This window comes from Nilaparvata lugens, chromosome 5, assembly GCF_014356525.2.
Source record: "Nilaparvata lugens isolate BPH chromosome 5, ASM1435652v1, whole genome shotgun sequence".
Lineage (NCBI taxonomy): Eukaryota > Metazoa > Arthropoda > Insecta > Hemiptera > Delphacidae > Nilaparvata > Nilaparvata lugens.
The window spans coordinates 53,524,244-53,547,551 of NC_052508.1; the positions used below are offsets into that span (position 1 = coordinate 53,524,244).

Here is a 23,308-nt window from a genome sequence, read left to right on the forward strand (position 1 = left end):
CAGAACACCAGACTAGGTTAGCCTAGAAAGAAGGCAGATTAGGCTAAGCTAAGCCGAATATCGGCTAGCCTCGTTTAGCTCTTCCACCAATACAAGTCTATCTATGTTCAGTGTGTCTGTAGCGCGTGTACACACACTCACAGAGAGAAGGACGCTGAGAAAGAGATATAATCAACACACAGACAATGAGTGACCACGTGCCGCCTTGACTAATCTCACTTATCAAAACTTTACTAATTTTTGCGATTCTCCCAAAATATTCATACGATATATTTTTCTCTTCAACCGATAATTCATTTTATTATAAGCACTGATGTAAATAATTTTGGGGGTCGCTAATTATTTTAGTAATAGCCGAGATCCAATAGGTAACATGTAATGAATTGAAATTACATGTAATGAAACCTATGAAACTTCTCAAGCTATCCTCTCTCACAATCTAATGTGATTAAGATAGTCCGACCTCACAAGATACCAAACTATCAAACGATAACTGAAAAATCTTCAATAAATAAATGCCTAATAAATGCCTAATTTTAGTCTATTGATGGAAAAATTGTAAAAAAGTTAAGAACACATTGAACATTTTTGCAGATCAAATTCTTTAGGGCTACAATCTCCCACACCAAAGGAGAGTTAAGTCGGTCATTGCTTTATTGATTTCTCCTAATCCTATTGGCCAAAAGGGTCCAGTTACGCTTCGGTAAATCGAATAACTCTCAAGTAAGGTTAACAAACAAGTCCCTACATATTACTGAGTGAGCACAACAAACAATTTCAAACTCCACTCTAGTTCTAGGCTCAGGGTCACATTCCTATAATACACTACTAAAGAGTACATTGAAAGGCCTTGATTGAACAAACTTCTACCTAGCCTGCTGTACGGTGGTCGAAAGAACTTATGCTATAACCGTTACGGTAAAAGTAATATTGCTGCAATATCGTTTTTGTTGTACCGTAAGTTTTAGACCAAAAATGTTTTAGATCTTGTAGGAATTGAGAAATTCAAAACATATTTTAGATGAAGAACTAAATAATTAAACTCGTGAAACTCAATAATGATAGTCATCATAGTCACAGATACAAAGGATTAATTATAGTTCAGTTACGGGTTTTTTTTCAATAAGAGGAATAGGTTTTCTGATTTAACCTATCGATATAATTTTTTTCTCAATTCATAACAAATGGTGTAGAAATCAATATACGGTAACAATAATTTCATAGTAATCCAAATTTTCCAATTGGATGGGAAATTCATTTCTTTCAAACAACGATTTGGATATTTTTTTAAAAAGTGAAGACAGAGCATCTATATTTCTCAATCAAAATACAATATATTTTTAGAATGCTTGAACTGAGATTGAGACACATATCGCCTTCAATTCAACATCACTTATATGAAAGAGTACCAGTCTAAAGGGAAATCTACAAAAAAACGACACGATAATTTGTAGTTGACAAATCAATTTGTGGAAGACACGTTTTCCAAACATTATTCAACTCCAACAAACTAATAATTCTAAGAGAAAAATGTCATGACACCAACGACAACAGTAGGGCCTCCTGAATAATTAAGTTGATTTTTCTGCTCTTCCAAAGTTGGCTTCATTCGAACAACCAACCTAAGCTTAGCTAATCCAAAGAAAGAGAGAAACAGATCCAGAGGAAGAAAGTGTATGAGAGAGAGAAAAATATAGGAAATCAAGAAATACGAACAAAATAAGGGGAAGAACAGAAAAGGGTACGCTAACCACTTCTAAAGAAAATCAATAGAAGCTAAGTGGTGGTAGGAAACTACTTTTAGCATAAGCCCGATAAATAATTCAAAACGAGACAATTCTCGAACGTCGGCTCTTTTTGGCTTCGCAAAAATTCATCAATTATCATCAACCACACCGATTGCCCAAATTGCCACAGAACAAAAATAACAGTCATCCACATTTTTTATTTTTTACCCTCAGATCAGAGACTGTGCATTTAAAAGACTACTGGACTTTTTTAGAGCTGTTGAATCTTTAAATCACAAAAATCAAGTTGTATGGTGTATAATATTCTACCAGAAAAATGAAACATCAGTTTATAATGGTAGCTAAATTACTTATGTTGATTTTTTTATTTTTTCACTAAGATCAGAAACTGTGTACATAGAGGACTGTTGGAGTTTTCAGAACTGTTGAATGTTATATTCACAAACATCTAGCGTATACTATACTAGAAAAATGAAGCATCAGTTTATGATGGTAGCAAAATTAGTTATGTGGATTGATCAATATACGGGATATGACCTACTAGCTGGGTGAAGGCCATTGAAGTAGGGCACAGATCAAATGAATAGAAAACGAGTTATATTTTTTTAAATAATTGAATTGGAATAATAAAATTACAATAGAAACAAATAGTGTCACAGAATATTATTGAGTTATCAACATTTTGACACCCTATTTTTGGACAGGATGATGACCTAATAAGCTTTATGCTTGTGCATTGGGAATTGGAAGGATGGAGATTAGTGGACCTAAAGTTCTAGGTGGGTTCCAAACCAGCTGTGAGAGGACTAGAACAGACAGGAAGAGATTAAATAGTAAACGAGGTTTATGAAATACCTTGAATGGAAATATTATCAAAAATAACAATTTTGAGTAATGTTATTGGCAACCGAGATTGATCATTCATTATAACAAAATAACAATACTTTCATTTAAAAGAGAATCAAACCACATCAACCTACAACACGTGCTCTGCCTTTTTTATTTAATCAAGGAGCGTCTTTATCAAATCATACAAAAAACTGTTTACAGCTCATCAACCAAACAAAAAGATTCAGAAGTAAAGATGTTCTTGACCATTGTGGATAATGTAAACATATTATTTCATCAGTCTACAATTTTTGCAATACAATCAACTTCACAGTTGGCAAAAAAATGATGTTTTGTGGATAGCATTGATCCAATAAGTAGGTTACAGATTTTATTTATAAATAAATGAACCCTAGTCCAGAGAGATTATTCATTAATTCCAACAAAGATAATTCCAAAACAAAACAAAGTTATTCCAACACACAGATAATCGAATAATTTCTTACAATGATAAGTCATGGGGTAATGCATATAATCATGGGAACAAATGCATTTCATCAAGATGAGTGTTACTGCATAAACAAGCTGATGCATTTTTCAACAAATGAGCTCCGAATTATTGAGAAAACTGGAAAAAGATATATAAAATTATGTGGGAATTCATTTTTTCGGAATTAATATTGGTCTATAACAATGTTATTGGAAACTTCAAAGTTTATGAAATAGGTCTCAGATTCAAGATTCAGAGAAAATTCTTCAAGAATTCACTGGTCAGTGAAACCCAACAAAACCCCTATGGGCTATTATCACATTCAAATACACTTGCAGAAGAAATCTTGAGCGATTTACTGTTTTTTCCTAAATATTGTATATTAAGACAGCTTCGATAAATAAGTTAATAAGTTGAGTAGCTCGATTATTTATTTATAGAATTTTTATTATATACTCAATTTTAAACGATCATAAATTCAAACCTCAACCGATCATAAATGCAATCAACTGGGAAAGAAATACAACTAAATCCTTTGCAATCACTAGGCTCAACCAGCACAATATAAAAAAGGGGGCTAGAAATAAAGAACACCTCCTCAAAATAACTGATCGGTCAGTAACCGTTCCTTTGAAAATGATTTCGTTCTCGGCCCAACATAATAGAAGGAAGGGATTTCGCCACATCAATATAACTCTTTATTTCATCTCTCTCACTCTATCTTTCTGTCCACCAACAGGTGAAAACACTCATCAAACAACAATAGAAATGGCGCCAAGCTGACATCCTTTTTAGAATAACAAAAGAGGAAAACACAACAGAAGATTATTAGCTGATATTCAAGCCATGGATTTACGACTCCTATCCTTCATAGAGTAAATAAATTACTTGGATTTATGAATTTTTGAAGATTCTAGATGAAGAAAGTGCTCTAGTGAAGATTGAGACCCTATTCCATCTATGATTCAATAATAAATAAAATATTCATTGTGTATTGATTACTCACACATGCAACTCAGCCAGGATAAACTTGAAATACATAAAGGATATAATGAGGTTAGGGATCAATTCATTTTGGAGTAATATCTCTACTTCACTTCCTTTGAATCGAAAGTAACTTTACTTACTTCTTTCACCTTACTTTGGATCAAAAAGGTTCTGACTGATATTAAAACTTGACTAAGCAACTGGACCGTACATGTTATACATCAAATTATGTAATAATAGTAATAATAATGATCCTTCATTATTATCATTGATCATCATCAGGTAGTGGGTATAGAGCTTGCGTAGCAGCCTAGGACCTCTAGGGTTCAAATCCAGACATGAAAAGTTTTTAGCCAGGTCAGCAGATACATAACAGTCGTTATGTTTTATATATTGATTGCTTAAATTATACTCAGGCGTGGTGGAACTTCCAACAGGGACTCCCCACCAATTAAAGCCATACTAATATTATCAAATTATTAAATAAATATGAATCCTTTAGTATGTCAGTATCATACAAATTAGCTAAGATGATTTTATACGTTCAAGTTATAGACCTAGATCGAACCACTGTATTTAATCAATGATTAATAAATAATTTCAACTAAATTAATATCTTATAATATTAAAAGATAATACATTCTAAAATACTTCAATATTAAAAACTTGCTAGGTTACTTATATTTCTACTAATGGCATACGAAACAAACAAAAGCTCTGTATTGAACTAACATGAGCACACTACAAACAGTAGGCAAACCCTAGAATGAGGTGCGGACAAAACAGTTTTTAAAAATAGTAAAAAAGTGTCAACATACTCAATTTTAGGCATGCATGAGACTTCAAAGATTGTCTATGATTAGCGTGACTCTGTGCTGAAATACAGAATCAAGTATTAGAAAATTAATTTCAATAATTATTATTGTTATCAAAATGTAATGAAACTGTCTAAAAAACGTATCTATAGAAAGTACTAGAAAATTGAGATTAGTAGTCTAATATTACAACAGTCCAAGTTTTAAAATAATTTCATTCGAAAACTTGCTAGTTTAGCAAAACAATTTTATCAACTTGTTCAATATAATGTTATATTATTTTTTATCATTATCCCTCTAATTGACAAGTTTTGTCTTATCCAGTTATCCATTCTAATCTTAATAACACAGTTGTCAACTCCCAAGAAGGCATGCACTTTCTCCTTCTCCATATTTTTCAAGTCCACTGGAAATTCAATATCGTAGATCGCACATAGACAATATGGGTATGCTATTGCCATTTCTGAATATTTGCAACAGCTTGGCTTGATAAATGTAGCAATTACTCAATACCAATGAGATCAAATTATGGAATGATTAATTCATACAATGATTACTGTTAAATGAACAACAGTCTTTCAACATTCGTTTTTTGAATCCAAACGTAATTTTAGTATATCACTGGGAGCTCACCTAATTTTCAAAACAGTGCAGTTGATAATATAAACAAACATTCATTCTTCATTACATCATTTACAAGAAAGATTATCCCATCAAGTATGATAGTATTGAATATTAAGCAGTAAGATAAACAAAGTCTATGGTTATGGAGATTAAGAGGAAGACAGTTTGGGGAGAATAAATATACCCTTTTCTAGTCTAGTGTTATAATGAAAAAATTGGCTTCCAACAACTTAAGAAAACGATAAGAGTGCAAGATGGATAATTAAGTATCTCGTAAAAGAATGAAATGTTACAATTAAAAAAACTTCTTTCGTTATTCTACTACAATAGACTAAATTCAATCATATGCATGGAAATGAATGCATCGAGGTCTTTCTAGACCAGGAGAAAAACTATCATATAAAGGACAACAAAGAACATGTCTGAATGAACAAAAAATTTAAAAACAAGCTCCCAAAATCACAATAATTCATATTTATTCGAACAATGAGTAAGTATATCATCAAAATGGAATTTGATAATTGAGAAAAATGAACCTGCTGGGAAGAGTATCATCAAGCTGTCCTACAAATAGAACATAACTCTGTAAATTCATGCGACTCTATTCGAAAACATTCTCCTCAAATAAATATCGAAAGTGAAAAAACGTTTTCAACTAAAATTGAGATTTGAAAAAAATAGACACTAATGCAGTCAAGTACAGAAGCATTTACCTAAATTAGGGGAAAACAAAAAATGAGAACACATTTCCAGGAGTCGGGAAAAAAACATTTTGTAAACATTTCAGATTGTGAGTAGAAATGAGACAAGACAGGGATGGGCATTCCTATCTCAAAATAACAAAACAGCAAAGAGTAAAAAATAGTCAGATGCACCCTTTAAATCAAGACATTTATGGGCATTTCTATCACAAAAACTGAAGAGTACGACACTCATCTAAATCTGATCTACTGTTTCAAGTCTAATGAACATTCATCAATATTCATTACCATCCTGAAAAACAGAAAGCATACATTTTCATTCCAAATCACACTAAGGACTACTATAAACGATTCTGAGACTCCTGCCTAAAAGCAAGCTTTGCTAAGCATTTCAAATCAACTTTATTAGTTAGTAAAAGTGGATCTTAAACGTTTTATCCCAAGAAATTTTCTATCTCAAACAAATGCCATTTTCTCTACCTCTAGGTTTCACTTTTACAAAATTGCTTCACTATCTTCTAGACTAGAAAAGTCTATTGATTTGTAACTGCATTCACTCTAACAGTGTAAATCCAGTAATACATAACATCTTGTACCACTAGAAGATGGAAATAAGCAAATTTTATTACAAATAATTCAAGAAAAACACTGCGGCAGGAACAAGATTCAAGATCAGTCACCGTACTTTCTTACATCTAAGAAAGATATACGACAGAGTGGACGGATCCACCATAAATGATGAATGATAGTAGAATTCGAGTGCTCCCTAAAACTAATAATAACGAAAAATGGTACAAACTTCATTCCACAGACTAGTTTGCTCATGGAAAGCCGAAACAACAAAAGTATAGTTTGCGCTTGAGCGGTTATAAGATTGATAACTCATATGAGAAGGTAGGCTATATCGGCTACATTCGTGAATAACATCTTTATAATGCTTTCATTGCCACTGAACCACGTACTGTGATTTTATTCAGTTCAGTCTAGAAGAAAGATGTCAGGTGGATGTGATTTGGATTTGCTACTCCAAGATCCTCCACTTTCAGCTCCCTGAACAAACTATGGAGTAGATAGCTGACTCATGTCACTGAAAATTGTTGACAATTGAAAAAAAGCAAAATCTAAATACTTCACAAATGTAATTTAATTCAATAGTTCATTCTAGACTTATGAGATAATGCATTAGGCCTATATTATTAACAGGGTAATTATGAGGTTTCATCGTTGTGCTCTCATATTACCGTATGTACATTTTCAATAAAATGTACAGTATAGTAGTAAAATGCGTATCTCAACTATACAATTGGTAATGGTCTGACTAAGGTTTCTTGGGATAGAACGGATAAGATAGAAGGAAATGAATAGTATAGATTGTTAGCAGGTTCACACTAACCTTCCTTGATCCACTCGTCCAAATCGTTGAGCAGCTTTTGCGCGGCCTCAGCACGTGTGGCCGGTTTGTCGGGCTGCCCTGCTGTGACGTCACAGACGGGCACATCTGACTGGCCCGCGGTGACGTCATAGCCGGGCACTTGCGGTTCTGGTACAATGAGGTCGGGCGACTGGCAGGCCGCGTACTGAGTGTAGTGCTGATTGTGCACATTTGCTGCGCCGCCATCTTGGAACCAACTATCCGTGTCGAGGTCGACAAACGGACTGCTGGGCACAGGAGGCGGAGAAGGTGGAGAGGGAGGCTCCATCTTCCAGGCGCCATTGTCGGCCCATAGGGCCATTGGCGGCTGGCTGTAAGGGGCCAAATCGTCGTACATCATTCTGGTGTATTAGATCGGCGTAGATCGAGAATACCAATTGTTCCTTCTCTTCTGGTGACAGTTGGGCAGAAAAGATGTCGCCGAAAATGCTGTGATTGAAGATGTAGTTGTAATCTGTATCCTCCTTTTCTTTCTGTGTCGACTGGGCGACGAACACTGGTCCGGGTGCAAACGCCATCTTGGCACTGCAAAACAAAAACGAGAAAACGTACTAATTGATGTAAATCACTAGAAAATTTATAGTAATTACTAGAAAACAAATTGAACATAACATTGTTACTTGTGTAAGTACAACACAGACATGGTAAATATCATTAATTTGGTTGCAAAGACCATTTTTTCTTCAGAAAAACACAATTAAAGTGATTTAATAAAAAAAATTACATTGAAAAGTAAAGAAATGGAAAATTAAAATACATTGTGATATGTGCTGTGGAAATCTATAAAGGTGTTTGATTATTTGACCTAAAAAATATACATCTTTTTATTGAATAAATTTATAAAATTTGGAAAACAAAAAAAAACACTGCTCCTGGTGCAATCGCCTCCATGTGACAGCAAAAAACACATACATTTCCAAATAAAAACTGACTGATAATAAATGAAACGAAATGAATAGAATCAATTTCAGAATTTATGAGGTCAAAACAATCGAGTTGAATAACACTGGTGCTGATTTAAACGACATTTTGGCAATGAAAAAAACAACGTGAAACCCCATAAAATTAACATTGACAGATATATTGTAAATTGAAAGAAAAATCAACAGTAAACAGATGAAAATTAATCAAGTATGAAGGTCATCTGTAGGAGGAACTAGCCTTAAGTAGCCACCCTTCCAACGGGAGCACCGACAGCACGCACTACGCACTAATATAATATGGTGATTAGATATCAAGTTGCTAACCGTATCAACAACCGCTTCTCGAAAGTAGAGACAAGTGTTAAAAATATCCTGTGGTAAACTTTTAGGAAACTGCTGTGAAGAGTCGTCACTTCTAACACTGCAAGACTTGAGTTACAATGAGAAAAATTGACTCAAAATCAGCATTCAAAAGTTCATTATATAACTAGCAAGTGAAAAAACACTTGATAAAAATTGATTAGCCAGCTTTCAGTGATAACTTATTACGCAAGTAATCCCACATTTAACAATGTATAAAAGTCACTGATTAGACGTTGCAAAATCTAATCTCAATAAGATTGGATGTGGCATGGTTAGACAAAATTCAAGTGATAGTGTCTTTGGTAGTCACTAAAATTCTAATTACTGTAATAAAATACCAATAATAGTTAATTTCAAGTAATATTTTCTGTTTTCGCGTGAACATTATAATCCACTCTCATTTAGAAGTAATTGACTTCGAACAAATTTTTAAGTGCGTTCAATGATTCGATTCCAAGAAATGGGTGATATTTTTAGACATAATAAAGAAAGTTTTTTTCACAAACAATATTAGATGTTTATTTTAGGATTTCATTTTATGATCGAGTACCTACTTGATATATTTTTTGGTTGGAAGGAACACAAAATAACATTCTCAAGTACATGCACAGGATTGAACCATCTCATACTTTCATCAACGTATGTATAACTTAGACACTTGGAAAAATAATTGAATTTTATTACTAAATGAACTAAAAATATATTAATAATCAATATATATATATATGAGCATTATTAATAATTGTCATTAGTGACAGTTTGAAGCTGCTGAGTTGATATTTAAGAAGGGTCAAATTGATGATTTTAACGTACTAAATCTATTAATTGGAATTAGAAAATGAAATATGACTTACACAATTTATTACAAAGAAGAGATTCTCAAGGCAATGGCTACAAAATTAAATGAATGAGAAAGGTGCAAGATAGAGTTGTGAAATATTATTTCAAATATTCGACTGAATGTTGGGAATATACAGCTCTAATAATATCTACTCCAGAAATTGGTTAGATAACATGTTTTATTTTTATCACTGATAGTCTTGGTTCAATAAAAAAGTTATCTTACCACTATTATCCCTAAATACCCGAGATTATTTTGTTTTTTGTATCGGGTACCTATTTTTAATTAATAAAATAATTTGTTAAGACAATTATAATAGGTAAATTATTTTTTGCTATAGAATGTTATACATAAGTTAGGTACTACTTTACTCAGTTTTCAATTCTCGAATTGAATTTTACAAATTTAATTGAATTTTACAAATTTAATTGAATTTTATTCGTGAACCGTTTTGCTCTGTGGTCTCTCAGATAAGGCGAGATTCACCAGGTAGCCGACGAATACCTATATATAATTTATAAGTTTGAACATCAAGAACAGCATTAGTTGATCTTTAGTGATTAGTGACTGGATAAACAGAACATCATTTTTCCGTGGTTGAGTACCTACCTAAGGGTATGATCATATTGGATGCACGAATGTGAAAGATGCACATACATGACATAGAGTGCAGATGAAAAACAAACCGGAAACCTAGAAAGAGCCATGTAAACAGTAAACACTGACTCTGAACGCGTGCACTTGCTGATGGCGTTCAGTGTAAGCAGCTACAGGCAAGTCTGGAAAGAGCCATAGAAACACGTTATGAGTTGCCTGAGCTGCTCACACTGAACACCACCAGCAAGTGCACGCGTTCAGTGTGAGTGTTGTCATGGTTCTTTCCACATGTTTTTCTCATCTGCGTTCTTTTCAAGCACGTTCTCACGTGCACTTGCACATAATTTATTATAACCTATGTAATCATACTGTCAAGCTGTAGATTCATTCATTCCTAATTACTATATTCATCCATTTCCAAAATTCTACCCTAGTCTACTCAAAAAGCCTCAAGCTTACGTAGGCTCGTAGACACATTTGTGAAAAATCAAATTGATCAACAACAATTAAGTACTTATGCTCATTTTCTTCACGACTAATAAATCATGATAAAATAAAAATAAAAAGCAGATAAGAAATACCACAGCAAGTAAACAATTTTTGTTTATAAGAACGGAAGATTGCATAAAAAACTTGTTTATGATGAATGATACATTATTATGTGAGAATCATAAAAAAATAAAATAATCTAGTATAAAAACAAGGATAAGTCATGAGAAACTGATGCTTCTTTCATAGAACTCCTGCCTGTATTAAGCTTATTTATAACCGAAATAATGTATTTTTTTCATTTGTACTTGTTCAAAGGGTAGGCCTACTAGCCTAATCCAGAACGGACGCATAAAGTATTTTAAATTAGCCTATATTAAAAAATATATATTCCTTATTAAACTTGAATTTAATTATGTGATATGTTATTTTTGCATTTCAAATAGGCCTAAATATATTAATATAAATTCTAAAAGTGACCAAGCTGATACTGTAGGTCTCGTATTATTTCAATGTAGGTCCAGTCAAGCAGAAGTTGATTTAAAACCTGTGTTATAGCTGTTTTATAGAGATTTATAAAAAATGAGTATTAAAACTTGTACGTCAAAGGCGACAATTTTACTGTAACAACCAAAATCTAACTTATAGCTTAAAGGTTATGTGACTAACATTACTTTAATTTTATATTTTAGTAAAGTAGAAGTTTAATTGGTTAAAATAAAAATTTAGATGTCAAATATTAATTGGGATAATGACGTCTCTAATGGTAACTTTAATATTATCAAAAATCAACTTTAAATTCCATAAACAACACAATGTTTAAAAACTAACCTACAATAAAGATGTAAACGATGCTATACGAACTCATGAAAAATAAGTAATTGTCAAAAACGAACTCCAGTAAACAAGGAATATTCAAGATGCTATTTCTGGTTGAGAAAATTATAGGGGCAATTATTCTACCCAATATCTAGCAGTCGAGCAGAAGCAGAACAGAGGAGCAAGAAATCAATACCGTACTGTAACACAAGCTGGGCAAAATATGTTTAGTAAAAATATATCCAATTCAAGATAAATACTGTAATAATTTTTGGCTAATTATTTCAATAGAAACTAGCTCACATGATTTTAGAAACAGCCAATGATAAATAAATAAATAAATTGACAACATTTATTGGCGGTAAATGGATGAGACTGGCCTGAAGGTGCCAAGAAATGTGTCACAGTTGGTGGAGCACCAAGCATGACCTAAAAGGTTATTTTTATTGAAACCAATAGTGAATATTGAGATATATTGTACTTACGCCATGATTATCGTTTTCTGATGCACACTGCAGGTGTGCCGGTGCAAAAAATGCAACTAGTTCCCCATTTCACCGATTATTTAGCACAGTTGAATAAAGATACGTCTGCTTTGTTTCGTACATGGAGAAGGAATGCCTGAAAAATCAAACGAGGCTGCACAAAGTATTCATACGCCACCATCAATTTACCGTATTATCCATTTCACATGACTCCATCTCAAACACAGTTTGAAAGTGATAAACGATATGTAATTAGAATATATTTCCATTTTAATATTACTTTTAAGAAGTTTCACTGGCTTTAGCTTGTTATTTTTAAGAACTACTTTCTTCACGCGCAATATTATGAGATTGCACCATAGGTCCGTGTTTTACGTCACTCACCAAAAGAGAGACCAACTTTCAAAAAGTGATTATCTCAATAAAATTAAATATTTATAGCAATATATTCCTCGATAAACTATTCAAATAATTTTAAAATTTATATGAGCTTTTTACACAATTATTTTATCAGTTTTTTCAAAAGTAATGATATTTAGAAAAACCAGGAGAATGTTTTGAAGTTTGAATGTGCGCTCTTTGAAACTAATAGTAGGCATACGGTACTTGGAAATAAGGAAAAATTGAGATGGATCAAGTAGATCAAGCAAGAAGAATCAATGAGTTTTTTAATAATCCCAGGAAAGTCTAAAAAAAAATATTTGTTAGACGGATCGAGAGCCTCAATTTGTATAATATAATACGGGAATTATGTTTTAATTATTCAGAATCTATATAATTATTGTATTTTGACTGTTCATGGGAATCAAAATAAATTAAGAAAATTAGTCAATCCTACTAACACGATTAAATATATAGAGAAGCCTACTTGAGATATTTGATAAGTTTTCCTTCCATACAACAATACAATTGAGGCGGTATACAGAAAAAGGGCACATAGAGCAAAAATTGTGTTTTTGAGAAAATCGTATTTAAGTTTTTAGTTTGGATAGATCAATGAATTTTATAATTGATTTAAACATTATGTTAGTACCAAATCGAATTCAATATTTGATTTCATGTTGATTAAGAATAATACATGATTATATTTCTAATTTATTCCAATAAACATGTTTGAAAAATTGGTTGCATATATGTGCCCTTTTTCCAGGGCCTTTTTCCAAATTTTCAACAAATTTGGGTTTGATAAACTAGAAAACACATTTTATTCAATGCTAAATGTTATATTTCTCTTAAATTAAAAAGTTATAAACATATAAGAAATTTTTCGATCATTCTATTAAAATAGGGGTAGGGCATCACTTGTGGTTGAATGTCAAGGGCTGACAGGACACAGGGCTGACAAAGGGTTGACAGGACCATTCAAGAATTTGAATGGTTTAAAATTAACAGTATTAAAGTTTTCAGAGCATAGCAAATAAACATTTTATTATATCTTTATAATAAAATAGTTCAGGATTGTTCACGAACAATAATTCTGAGATATGTGTGAGCATAACTCTTTGTAAAAAGAGAGAATGTGAATAAATTTTCAATTTTGAATAAATTAATGAATAATAATAATAACGTTCAGAAGACCTCTTTCTTCTTGAGTCTCTCCAGTATGAATGTTATACAAAAGATATTAAAGTTTTATTTTAGGCCCAACTTACTCAGCAACAGTCTGACGTATGCAGACGGGAAAAAATCAAATGTCTGCATGCAGACGTGAGCAGAAATAAACGGATATGCTGACGTCTGTGTGCATTGTAATATTCGATAACTTGGAGAGAAATTTGTCCTCCGTCTGTCTGGTGTCTGCATACGTCCGTCTGAAGCTGTGACGAGCAGTGGCCTTCAATTAAGTTCATCAAATCAAACTCACCAATAAGTCAACTCAAATGTATTCCACCATTTCTTAAGTCTTTTTTATTTTTTCCAAATACCAAAACTTTTCTAGGTCTTTGAAAATTAATGAAGAGTACTCAATGACTTTGGGTCAGTCTATCAGGTTTGGAATTGAGAACAGAATGCAACTTTATATTGTTTCAGGTTCTGAAACAGGTTTCAGAGATAACTTTCCAATCAATTATACTGACGTTAGTGCATGTTCCTCCCAAGTAGACCTACCGTATATATCTTAAATGGTCCTCTACCGTATACAGAATAAGCGTTTATTAAACGTTTGCTAATAAGTTAATTGCATGTTTCAATAAGATCAAGGCTGATAAAAATGCTATAGTAGACCTAATCAAATTTGAATAATTTTTGAACTGAATCACAGAACCTTCAAAAGTATTGATTAATATAGCAGGCTTATAGTGATACTGTGAATAGAAAAGAGTGCATTGTGAACAAAAGTAAATACATAGGTACTTCTACCTTCTATCATCGAGCATTAGCAAATCAATACATTGATAATAAGTAGGCTATGAATCGATCTCTCAGTAGAATGTAAGCTAAAAGTTGACAAACTGATGAGTTTTAATATAAATGAAATTTGTTGGATTCAATATTTTAAAACGAAAAAACCATTAGATGTGTAGAACAGAAGAGCTATTAAATCATGTACAGGGCTTCATTTTTTCTATTTTAGATCTTGGCATAATATAACTTGTCCTTCGAAATACATTGGTTCAAAAATGTATGATTCAATTGAAAATGTTAACTTGAACCTTATAGATATTTTTTGTGTAGTTGAGAAGTTGATATTGTGGTAATTATTCATATTGAATGAAAAAGACTAAGAAATTGTCAAAAAACCACAGATTTATTGATACTTAGAAAGACCGGTTTCGGTTATTACACCATTGTCAATCTCTGATTGTTTATCATTGGTGTAATAAATGGTGTAATAACAATGACAATGGTGTAATAACCGAAACCGGTCTTTCTAAGTATCAATAAATCTGTGGTTTTTTGACAATTTCTTAGTCTTTTTCATTCATTATGGATATTTTTTCTTTCCTATTCCTTGGAAAATCGATAATCATACAAAAAACTTCAACATAAATGCTGTATGGAAAAAAAATATTTTGCCAAAAAGGTGCAGTAATGGAAACTTTTTGAAAATATATGATAGAAGCTATTATAAGTACTTATACTTGAGATGAATATTTTTCTATTTCATAGATTATAGGGATTTGTTGGAAACGAATTTGAAAAAAAGTAGAAAGGAAAATAAGGACCTTTCAAGTAAGTTATGGAAGCGTAGATTGGGAGAGCAATGAATAATGAAAATAATTAAAATTATTCATGTAATTTAAATTACCTAAGTATCTAAAAATCTATTTACCTGTATCATGAGAATTCTAATGCACAGAGAAAATGTGATTGAGCAATTTTTATCTGGATTAATTCGAATCTGCTTGTACCAGTTTAAATTTACGTTTTAGTAAACTATTCATGCATACTATGATTTGACAATACTATTGATAGATCCAGCAATTGAACTACCGTATCAACATTTTTGTTATTGTAGGGAACGTGATCGACTTGTCTGGCATTTTGTAAACAAAGAACTAGTTGCAATTGATAATGATGATTTCTGCGAATTCGCCGTATCTTTTCATTTTTACTTTCATACCCTATCTCGATCATGCTTTATCAGCATGAAAGCTGAGTCGCTTATTATTCATGCCTATACAAGTACTTATCTCATTACTTTGTGGTTTGTACTATAGATTACTTGAAATATTGATTGTAAAAATATTTGATGCTTTTCCAGTAACCTTTGAAGGAGCTAAAAAGAATTGAAATAACTCTTAGCACCATGGAAAGGTGAATTATAATAATTACTTCAATAAAAATTGCCTAATAAACAATATTCTTGGATAGCTGAAATACGATCAAATTGTGAAGCTCAATAAATGCGAGAGGAAATTATAACAATGTTTAATAAACTTGACATTCCAAGCTCCTGGAAACCTGTCTTATAAAAACTAAATGCTTTTTATAGTACTTCATTTTCAAATTAAGTTAGTAATAAAAATCCTACGAATTCATTCATTTTAAAGCACCAGCCGTGTTAAGATCATTTGAACAGAAACAGCTAATTTTTAATAATAAATTATATTAAATGAAGTTATGAGAAAGGAAAGACAAACAATAAATACACAAAAACTATGAAAATCAATTGTTCTTTTAATAAAACAATCATCTCATCAACAATCTTCATCAATTCCTCGTGAAAAAGAAAGTAATCTAAAAAATTGGACATTCAAAATGGAAGTTTGCTTCGCATAGAATACGTTGGATTTGAATTTAAAGAAAAATCAACACAACCTCTACAATAATATAATCGCTTTGCTTTAAAAGTTAATCTTCAATTGCTTTCGATTTGTTTTGAGCAAAGGTCAAATTCTTTGAAAAGTAAATAGATAAGTTGAAATTAACATAAACATTTGAAAGGCCGTATGCAATAGTCATCTAACTTTAAGCATTTGAGGTTAAAGTAATAGAATAAAAAATAGATGAAATATATAAAAACAATTTCACAAATTAACACATATAGTATGCTTGCACTCTTCCCATGCCAGAAAATAATCAATAATTTCTCAATCAATAACATTGAATTATTCATCAATAAAACTTAATCAGCTACAACTTGCAGTAAATTTTGTAATATATAAAACCATTCAAATATATAAATTTTCTAATACTGTAACATTTCAGAACAAATTTGAAGTTTTGAATAAACAAGTCGTAATTACAGCCATCAACATTTTGATATACATTTCATAGTACTTTATATATTATCAATTTCACATAGATTTTATTATATAGCCTTAGAAAGAAAACATCTCATTTCTTTTATAAACTTTATTTGATTCTTTCGTTAGAAATGTTCGTTCTGTTTGCATTATTCCAGAAAATTGCCATAGAAATTGAACGTAATGCTTTTCACTCACAGTGTTCTAGTTCTTCAGATCAAACGACATTTTAATAGCAAATTAAAATTAAAATCATATAATAAAAGACCAAGATTCAAGCAAAACATCTCAAAATCTTTCGTCTAACATTCTCACCATTCTATCAAAATTGATGTGACAACTAACTTGTTCAAAATCAAAATTATACTGTAGAATCGAATAAAGATCCATGGAACCTTGTGGATACAGGTTTAGGCCAGATTCCAACAAAATTTGCCACAAATTGAAATGAAATTTTATTGCCAATAATATATTTTTATATTAATTGAGCTTTGGGTGAGAGTATTAATCTATTCTTACATTTTCGGGTGGGATTTCTATTCATAGAATAGGAAGATGAAGTTTCGGTGGGAGACCATGCATTTTTATTTGATTTCAAAGTGAACATTTTCCGAAATATGTATTTTTATAACGTTTGTCATTCATGTAAGCATAGAAAGTCAATTCAAGAAGGCCTAAATAAGTTTCTTCACTCCTGCTACATAGTAGCTTCAAATGCAGAGAGAATATGTCATTCCATGACAATAATTTAACCAATATGTAATTTCAAAAAATTTAGAAATATCCAAGAACGAAGAGTACTATACATATTAAGAAATTAAGAATAGAAGATATAATAATTGTAGAAATTCAAGAATAAAGAATAAAAATACAATCCCTGCTCAGATCGAGATCAATTAGAAAGATAATATTCAGACAACTTTACTTTAGAAGTCTGAAAAAATATATATAATTAGAGAGAGCGTTACTTCATAATATTGTTTATAGTGGGTCAGGAATCATACCTATTAAGGTATGGTTGAATTTAATAAAGTAATTTCTTATTGAAATTGACTGTTTCAAGAGATTTCTTCATGGAACATTATTTCATGAACAGAAGTAAAAATTCAGATATTTCAGTCCTCAAATTGATCAGCTTTTTGAAAATACAAATTTATAAAGAGAATGAATAAATTCATATCAGTAAATTTCTCTAATAATTGTCCCCTTTTTTCTTAACTTTTCATTCTTCTCTTTTCCTCTGTTTCTAAGTGACAAATCACGAATAATATTTATACAAAATGTTGGCAAGTACTGTAAGTTTGTCATTGACTGTATATGGCTTATAGTAAATCTATATTCGAAGAATTATAACATAGTAAAAACTTAATAATTAATGGTAAAGTACATATTTGCACAGTACTTCAAACTCGGTAGAGTAATAATAATTACAATTATTACTATTATCATTATATTATAATAAAATGTTGATCACAATAAAATTTCCAATTCTTCACATAGGATTTGCAGTAACATACTATTTCTATCTTATCATTTATAATAGTATACATTAATTATTATTTAAAGCTAGAAACAATTGATCGCTCCTCCTACATTTTATTAAGATTCGCTTTATCATCTTTCAAAAAAACAAAATTAATAATTATATATTTAAAAATCTCTATGCACCAAAAAACTAAGGCGATCTACTACTTGTAAAATGGTTGTAAACAATCTATTTCACTATATATTTACAGAACAAAAATATTAAGAGCCTTCATTGCATCGATTAATAATTCTTCATAATTTATTGGTTTGGTGAATATTGAATGAAATTTCATCTTAAATTCCAAGTTTTTTGCCATTATGTATTTCAGACTTATGCCATCAGTTAAGGTAATAAGGTATCTGTTTAGATAGGGATATGTTATCTGTAAGTTTTCAGGAAGCTTGTAAGGGTTGAATGCTGGAAGGATAGTTTTCCAATCTTCTTCAAAATTGATCTATTAAGAAAAAAATTTTGATTACATAAGTGTAATTATTTCACAAATAGAATTAAAGTTTGTTGATAATTTTTTAGAACGGTATTTGAAAAAAGAATCAGGAAACGGATGGTGAAGGATTTAGTTTGAGCTTGATAGGACATTAGAAAGAGGAATTTGATGTTTAAAGTCTAGTAACCAAATCAAGAAACTCGAAAATTATTATGATGAAGAAAACTTGGAAGCTTTAAAAACAGAAAAGTCAAACAAACATGATATTTTGCGAAGTTCTACCAGGCATATCAGTTTTTCAATAAGCTGTCATCAGTTCGAATTTAGATTGAAATTTCGATGTGGATAAAATCAAGCCTCTTTTCAGACAATATTATTCCAATAAGGAGTATATAGTTTGATGATGTCACGAGCAATTCTTAAATAAACCTGGTAAATGCTTCTGTTCCATAACAGCACGCGGCAAATTACGTATCAAATGTCGCCAGCACGAGGCTAGCAGACTCAGGCACTCACCATTAATTCAACATTAAAAAAAACTAAATTCATTTCTAAAAACTAAAAATAATAAGTGGGTCGCTCTAGAATCTAAAAAACATACTCTTAAACATAAAAATTATATCTCATAATCAATTGAAGTAAGTAAGGGAGAATTCTAAAAAAATAATATTAGGCTACAAAAAAAATCATGAATAATATTATCACAATGACAAGAGTTTATTCGTATTAAATTCGAAAATATTGCCAGCTCTTTCTACCTTATTGGTCAATCAGTCAAATTTTTCAATATTATGCGTTTTTCTAAGAAAAGTGTCAGTCCAAACTTGAGGGTGTAGGTACCTTCTTAAATAATTTATCAGTAAGAATGATAAATTATGTTAATAGAGTGGGCAAAATTTCATAAGAGATTTTCAAATTATTGTGACACTTTTATTAGAATTTAACATACGCTTCTTTACAACGTCTGCTTGTATAGGAAGATGCATGTGCTGGATCCTTGAAGAATAATCAATAATTGTTATCAACTTTATTAATTTGAGAATCTTTCTGGAATTGAAGATCTTGAATGAAAACTCTGAGAAGAGGAGGCCCCTCAAATATACGTTTGAAGGAGAAAAGATTCATGATGAATTATTAATTACTTGTATTTATAACAATTTTTCCATCTTCTAAGAGGTCCTTCTCACCAGCAACTAGATATATATGCATTTCCGGGTGGTATATGCATCAATATAGTAGAAAATGGTAATCAAATGCATGCTACATTATAATATTTCAGCGATTTAACATTACTATCTTAACATTAAGGTCTTGTACAAAACATAATCTCATATCATATGTTATCGATAAAAACTTAGAAGTAATTGAATTTAATGTACACTCCGCACTAAAATCTTTGTCCCCTTTGTACATACCTGTCAAAGTTCACAATCTCAATTCATTTCGTGTTTTTATAAAATTATTTGTGATTTGTTAATGAAATCAAAGTCTAAATTATCAATTTAGCGTCTTGTTTCCTAAAACAAATAAAAACAAGTCATTACTAAGCTAGAAAGGTAATTTTAAAACTTTATAAGCCCACTGACAGTTCCTTCAAAATTGGCTACCCTGTTTAATCCTGAATATCATACAATCACTTGATAAATCAACTCTACCATAATTTATAATGTAAAAATAACTGAATCCTATTTCATAAATATTATTTATGGGCTTATTATAAGCATTCCACTTGCACTTATTAGCAATGAATAGATCTAAATTATGGCATTCAAACCTCGTGCATTAGAGTATATTCATTATTCATAATAATGACAGAATGAATTGAGATTGTGCCAAACATTAAACCTCCGCCTTTAATTTGATAATTGTCTTTGTGCTTTATCCCTGAAAAACGTTTTTGAAGTAAGTTGAGCTCAGTAAGTATTGACCAATTCTCAGTACCTAAGTACAAAAATGGAATTTTGCGATAAGTAAACGTTACAAATCACAAAATAATCAATTTACCCTATTTTCTAGTGTTACTCATACTTTTTTCAAAAATATTAATATATTTTTCTTTTTCTTAAGTTTCATTTTTTCACAAGTATTTCTTCCAATTTATAATAGCTAACAAACTAAATGGATTTAGCTAACAAGAACAGGAGATGCGCTTATAAAACAAGAATCACACATTGTTACTGTCAATCGACTTGATCAAATTGTTAAGTATACGGCTCTAAATATGACCCATGTTTATTGAAAATTGACATTCCTAACATATTAAAAAAATTATCCAACAGAGCTCAACCTACACCAAATACACTCCAAGCACTTGTTCGTCAGCACTGATCTATGGGTGTGAAGATTAGCACACTTAATGTCACTGTAAAACAGTGATTAGCACTCTTTGACCAGCCCAACGATTCAACGTTTTATGATTGGTAAACTTCGCTGTAACCAACTAAATTTTAACAACAAATACTGTTGATTCACTTCTAACAAACATATTTGATCTACAGCTGTTGAAATAATCATGATGTTTAACTTATCAACTCACTTTGACCCATTAATGAGAAGGTTATGGTAGATCAAGTAACTTTACAGCTTTGAAGATTAGCAAACATGATATTGAGCTGCTGCAATTAACTAACACTGATATATGGTTGTGACGATTGGTACACACTTGTCACTGACACTATCCAACTTTGTCAAAAACGTGTTAGGATTTATGTTACGAATCACTCTTGTTGATGGTCCATCTCACTGATAATTGAAATTGATAAGAATAAACTTCAGAGTGGTAAACACCACCCACAAACATGAGTCAACAATATAGCCCAGAAACTTACATGGTATTTTTTTCAATTTTAGAGAGATTACTTCAATCTATTCTAGTGAGTCTTTGTCACCAAAACACGTATAGCACTGTCATCAACCAATAGTCATTGATGGCCAAAGATATTTCTGCCACCAACCAGCTTTGATCCATAGCTGTGAAGATTAGATCATTGCACAACAGCGGCAGTAAGCTGAGTGGGAGGTTTGAAGTCCTGTTGCTGTGGTGGCGGGGCAGGAGGTGTGATGGCTTGAGGGTGGGGTGAGGCAGAGTAGGCCTGGTGTTGGTTAGTGAAGGGAGAGGGGGAGTGCTGGGTAGTGAATGGGGAGGGAGAGGGAGAAACGTAGCACTGCGGTGGGAAGTACAGTTCGGGTTTGATGGTGGGTGGTGGGGGAAGCGGCTGCTGCTGCTGCTGTTGTTGCATTGGAGAAAGAGGGGAGGGCGGTCGGTGTTTCACTTCCACAGTGCTTCGTCGTTTGCTGGCGTGTGGGTTCATGTGGTTGTCAATGTGGCGTTTAACCTAAAAAAGAATGAACGAATCTTATTAACTAGAGTTTTATATCATTATCCAATAGGAAAATTATGATAGATACCTAATTGTTCGATTCAGTACAGAGCCAGTTTCATACAAATTCAGAGGGCTCTCGAGAAATCGGTAAATCTGACATTGAAACACTGCACAAGTGTTTCAATGGGTGTTTCAATAAAGTCGTGCTTGTTTTAAAATAGCTGGCTTATAACAAAAGTCCAGGAGTTGAGGTGGCATGAGAGTATATGTGCTGAGTTATATCATGAAGAAAATATAGCATAATCTAGAGCTTATGCTATCTTTTCTCTTTGGTTATTCTTCTATATATAAAAGCGAAATGGCACTCACTGACTGACTGGCTGACTCACTCACTCACTCGCAGAACTAAAAATCTACCGGACCAAAAACGTTCAAATTTGGTGGGTATGTTCAGTTGGCCCTTTAGAGACGCACTAAGAAATCTTTTGGCAATATTTTAACTCTAAGGGTTGTTTTTAATGGTTTAAAGTTCGTCTTTTAGCATGTATATTCTTCTTCTCCCAATCTCTTAATTATAATTGAAATTTCCATATCATATGTTACTATAGAACTATAATCTAGATAGAGTACCTCTTCGAAACAGTTGTTAACTGGCAACTAAATTGATAATTTTGTCAGGTTGGCATTAAGTTGAGTTTACTTTGTTAGGTTGGCACAAAGTTGAAGATTTAAATGCATTTATCGCGGAAAAATTGATTGGGCTCTGCTACTTCATTCCTGGGAATATTATATTACTAGCTGTCAGGCTCGCTTCGCTCGCCATATCCGTTTAGCCAGATTCTTAATTTACCGAGGATGGTTATAGGCATATTTAAAATTCTTCAAGATTTCAGTGGGTCAAAATTCAGTTTGTGAAGTTTTTTATTATTAGAAACTTGCGGAGCATGGGTTACCTGTTCGTACAGAATACAATTATAATACACGATTTGGTCATATCACAGAAAGGCACAGATTAGATATTTTTTAGAAAAATCTCCTTCTACAGAGGTAAGCAATATTTTTTGAAGCTACCAACCTGTTCGCAAGTACTAGAGCATCCTAAATTTTTGCAGATAATTTGATTTTTGAATCTGGTGAATTTGTCGCTTTATTCTTCACAAGAGTTTAAACTACCGTTAA

General features: G+C 31.8%; 2 protein-coding genes across 7 annotated transcripts in view; both read right to left on the minus strand.

Annotated features, from left to right (window-relative positions):
* The window catches only part of LOC111055672 (activating transcription factor of chaperone), a 32,945-nt gene extending 17,379 nt beyond the window's left edge, over positions 1 to 15,566 (minus strand). Inside the window, exons 1-4 of one of the 5 annotated variants that reach the window (XM_039428727.1) lie at positions 15,417 to 15,544; positions 12,143 to 12,278; positions 7,587 to 8,150; positions 4,872 to 4,928 (exon numbers count right to left, since the gene is read on the minus strand). In XM_039428727.1, the coding sequence (XP_039284661.1) occupies positions 4,872 to 4,928; positions 7,587 to 7,965 (436 nt within the window). In that variant the 5' untranslated portion in view covers positions 7,966 to 8,150; positions 12,143 to 12,278; positions 15,417 to 15,544. Of the gene's footprint in view, positions 1 to 4,871; positions 4,929 to 7,586; positions 8,151 to 8,872; positions 9,304 to 12,142; positions 12,279 to 14,006; positions 14,026 to 15,416 lie in introns of those variants that run through there. The other 4 variants (XM_039428728.1, XM_039428729.1, XM_022342919.2 and 1 more) reach the window with 4 other exon arrangements.
* A 678-nt stretch (positions 15,567 to 16,244) lies between these two features.
* Positions 16,245 to 23,308, minus strand: part of LOC111055671 (zinc finger protein 768) — a 42,316-nt gene continuing 35,252 nt past the window's right edge. For both annotated transcript variants that reach the window (XM_022342918.2, XM_022342917.2), the window contains exon 9: positions 16,245 to 22,141. In XM_022342918.2, coding sequence (XP_022198610.2) covers positions 21,791 to 22,141 — 351 coding nt within the window. In that variant the 3' untranslated portion in view covers positions 16,245 to 21,790. The remainder of the gene's footprint in view (positions 22,142 to 23,308) is intronic.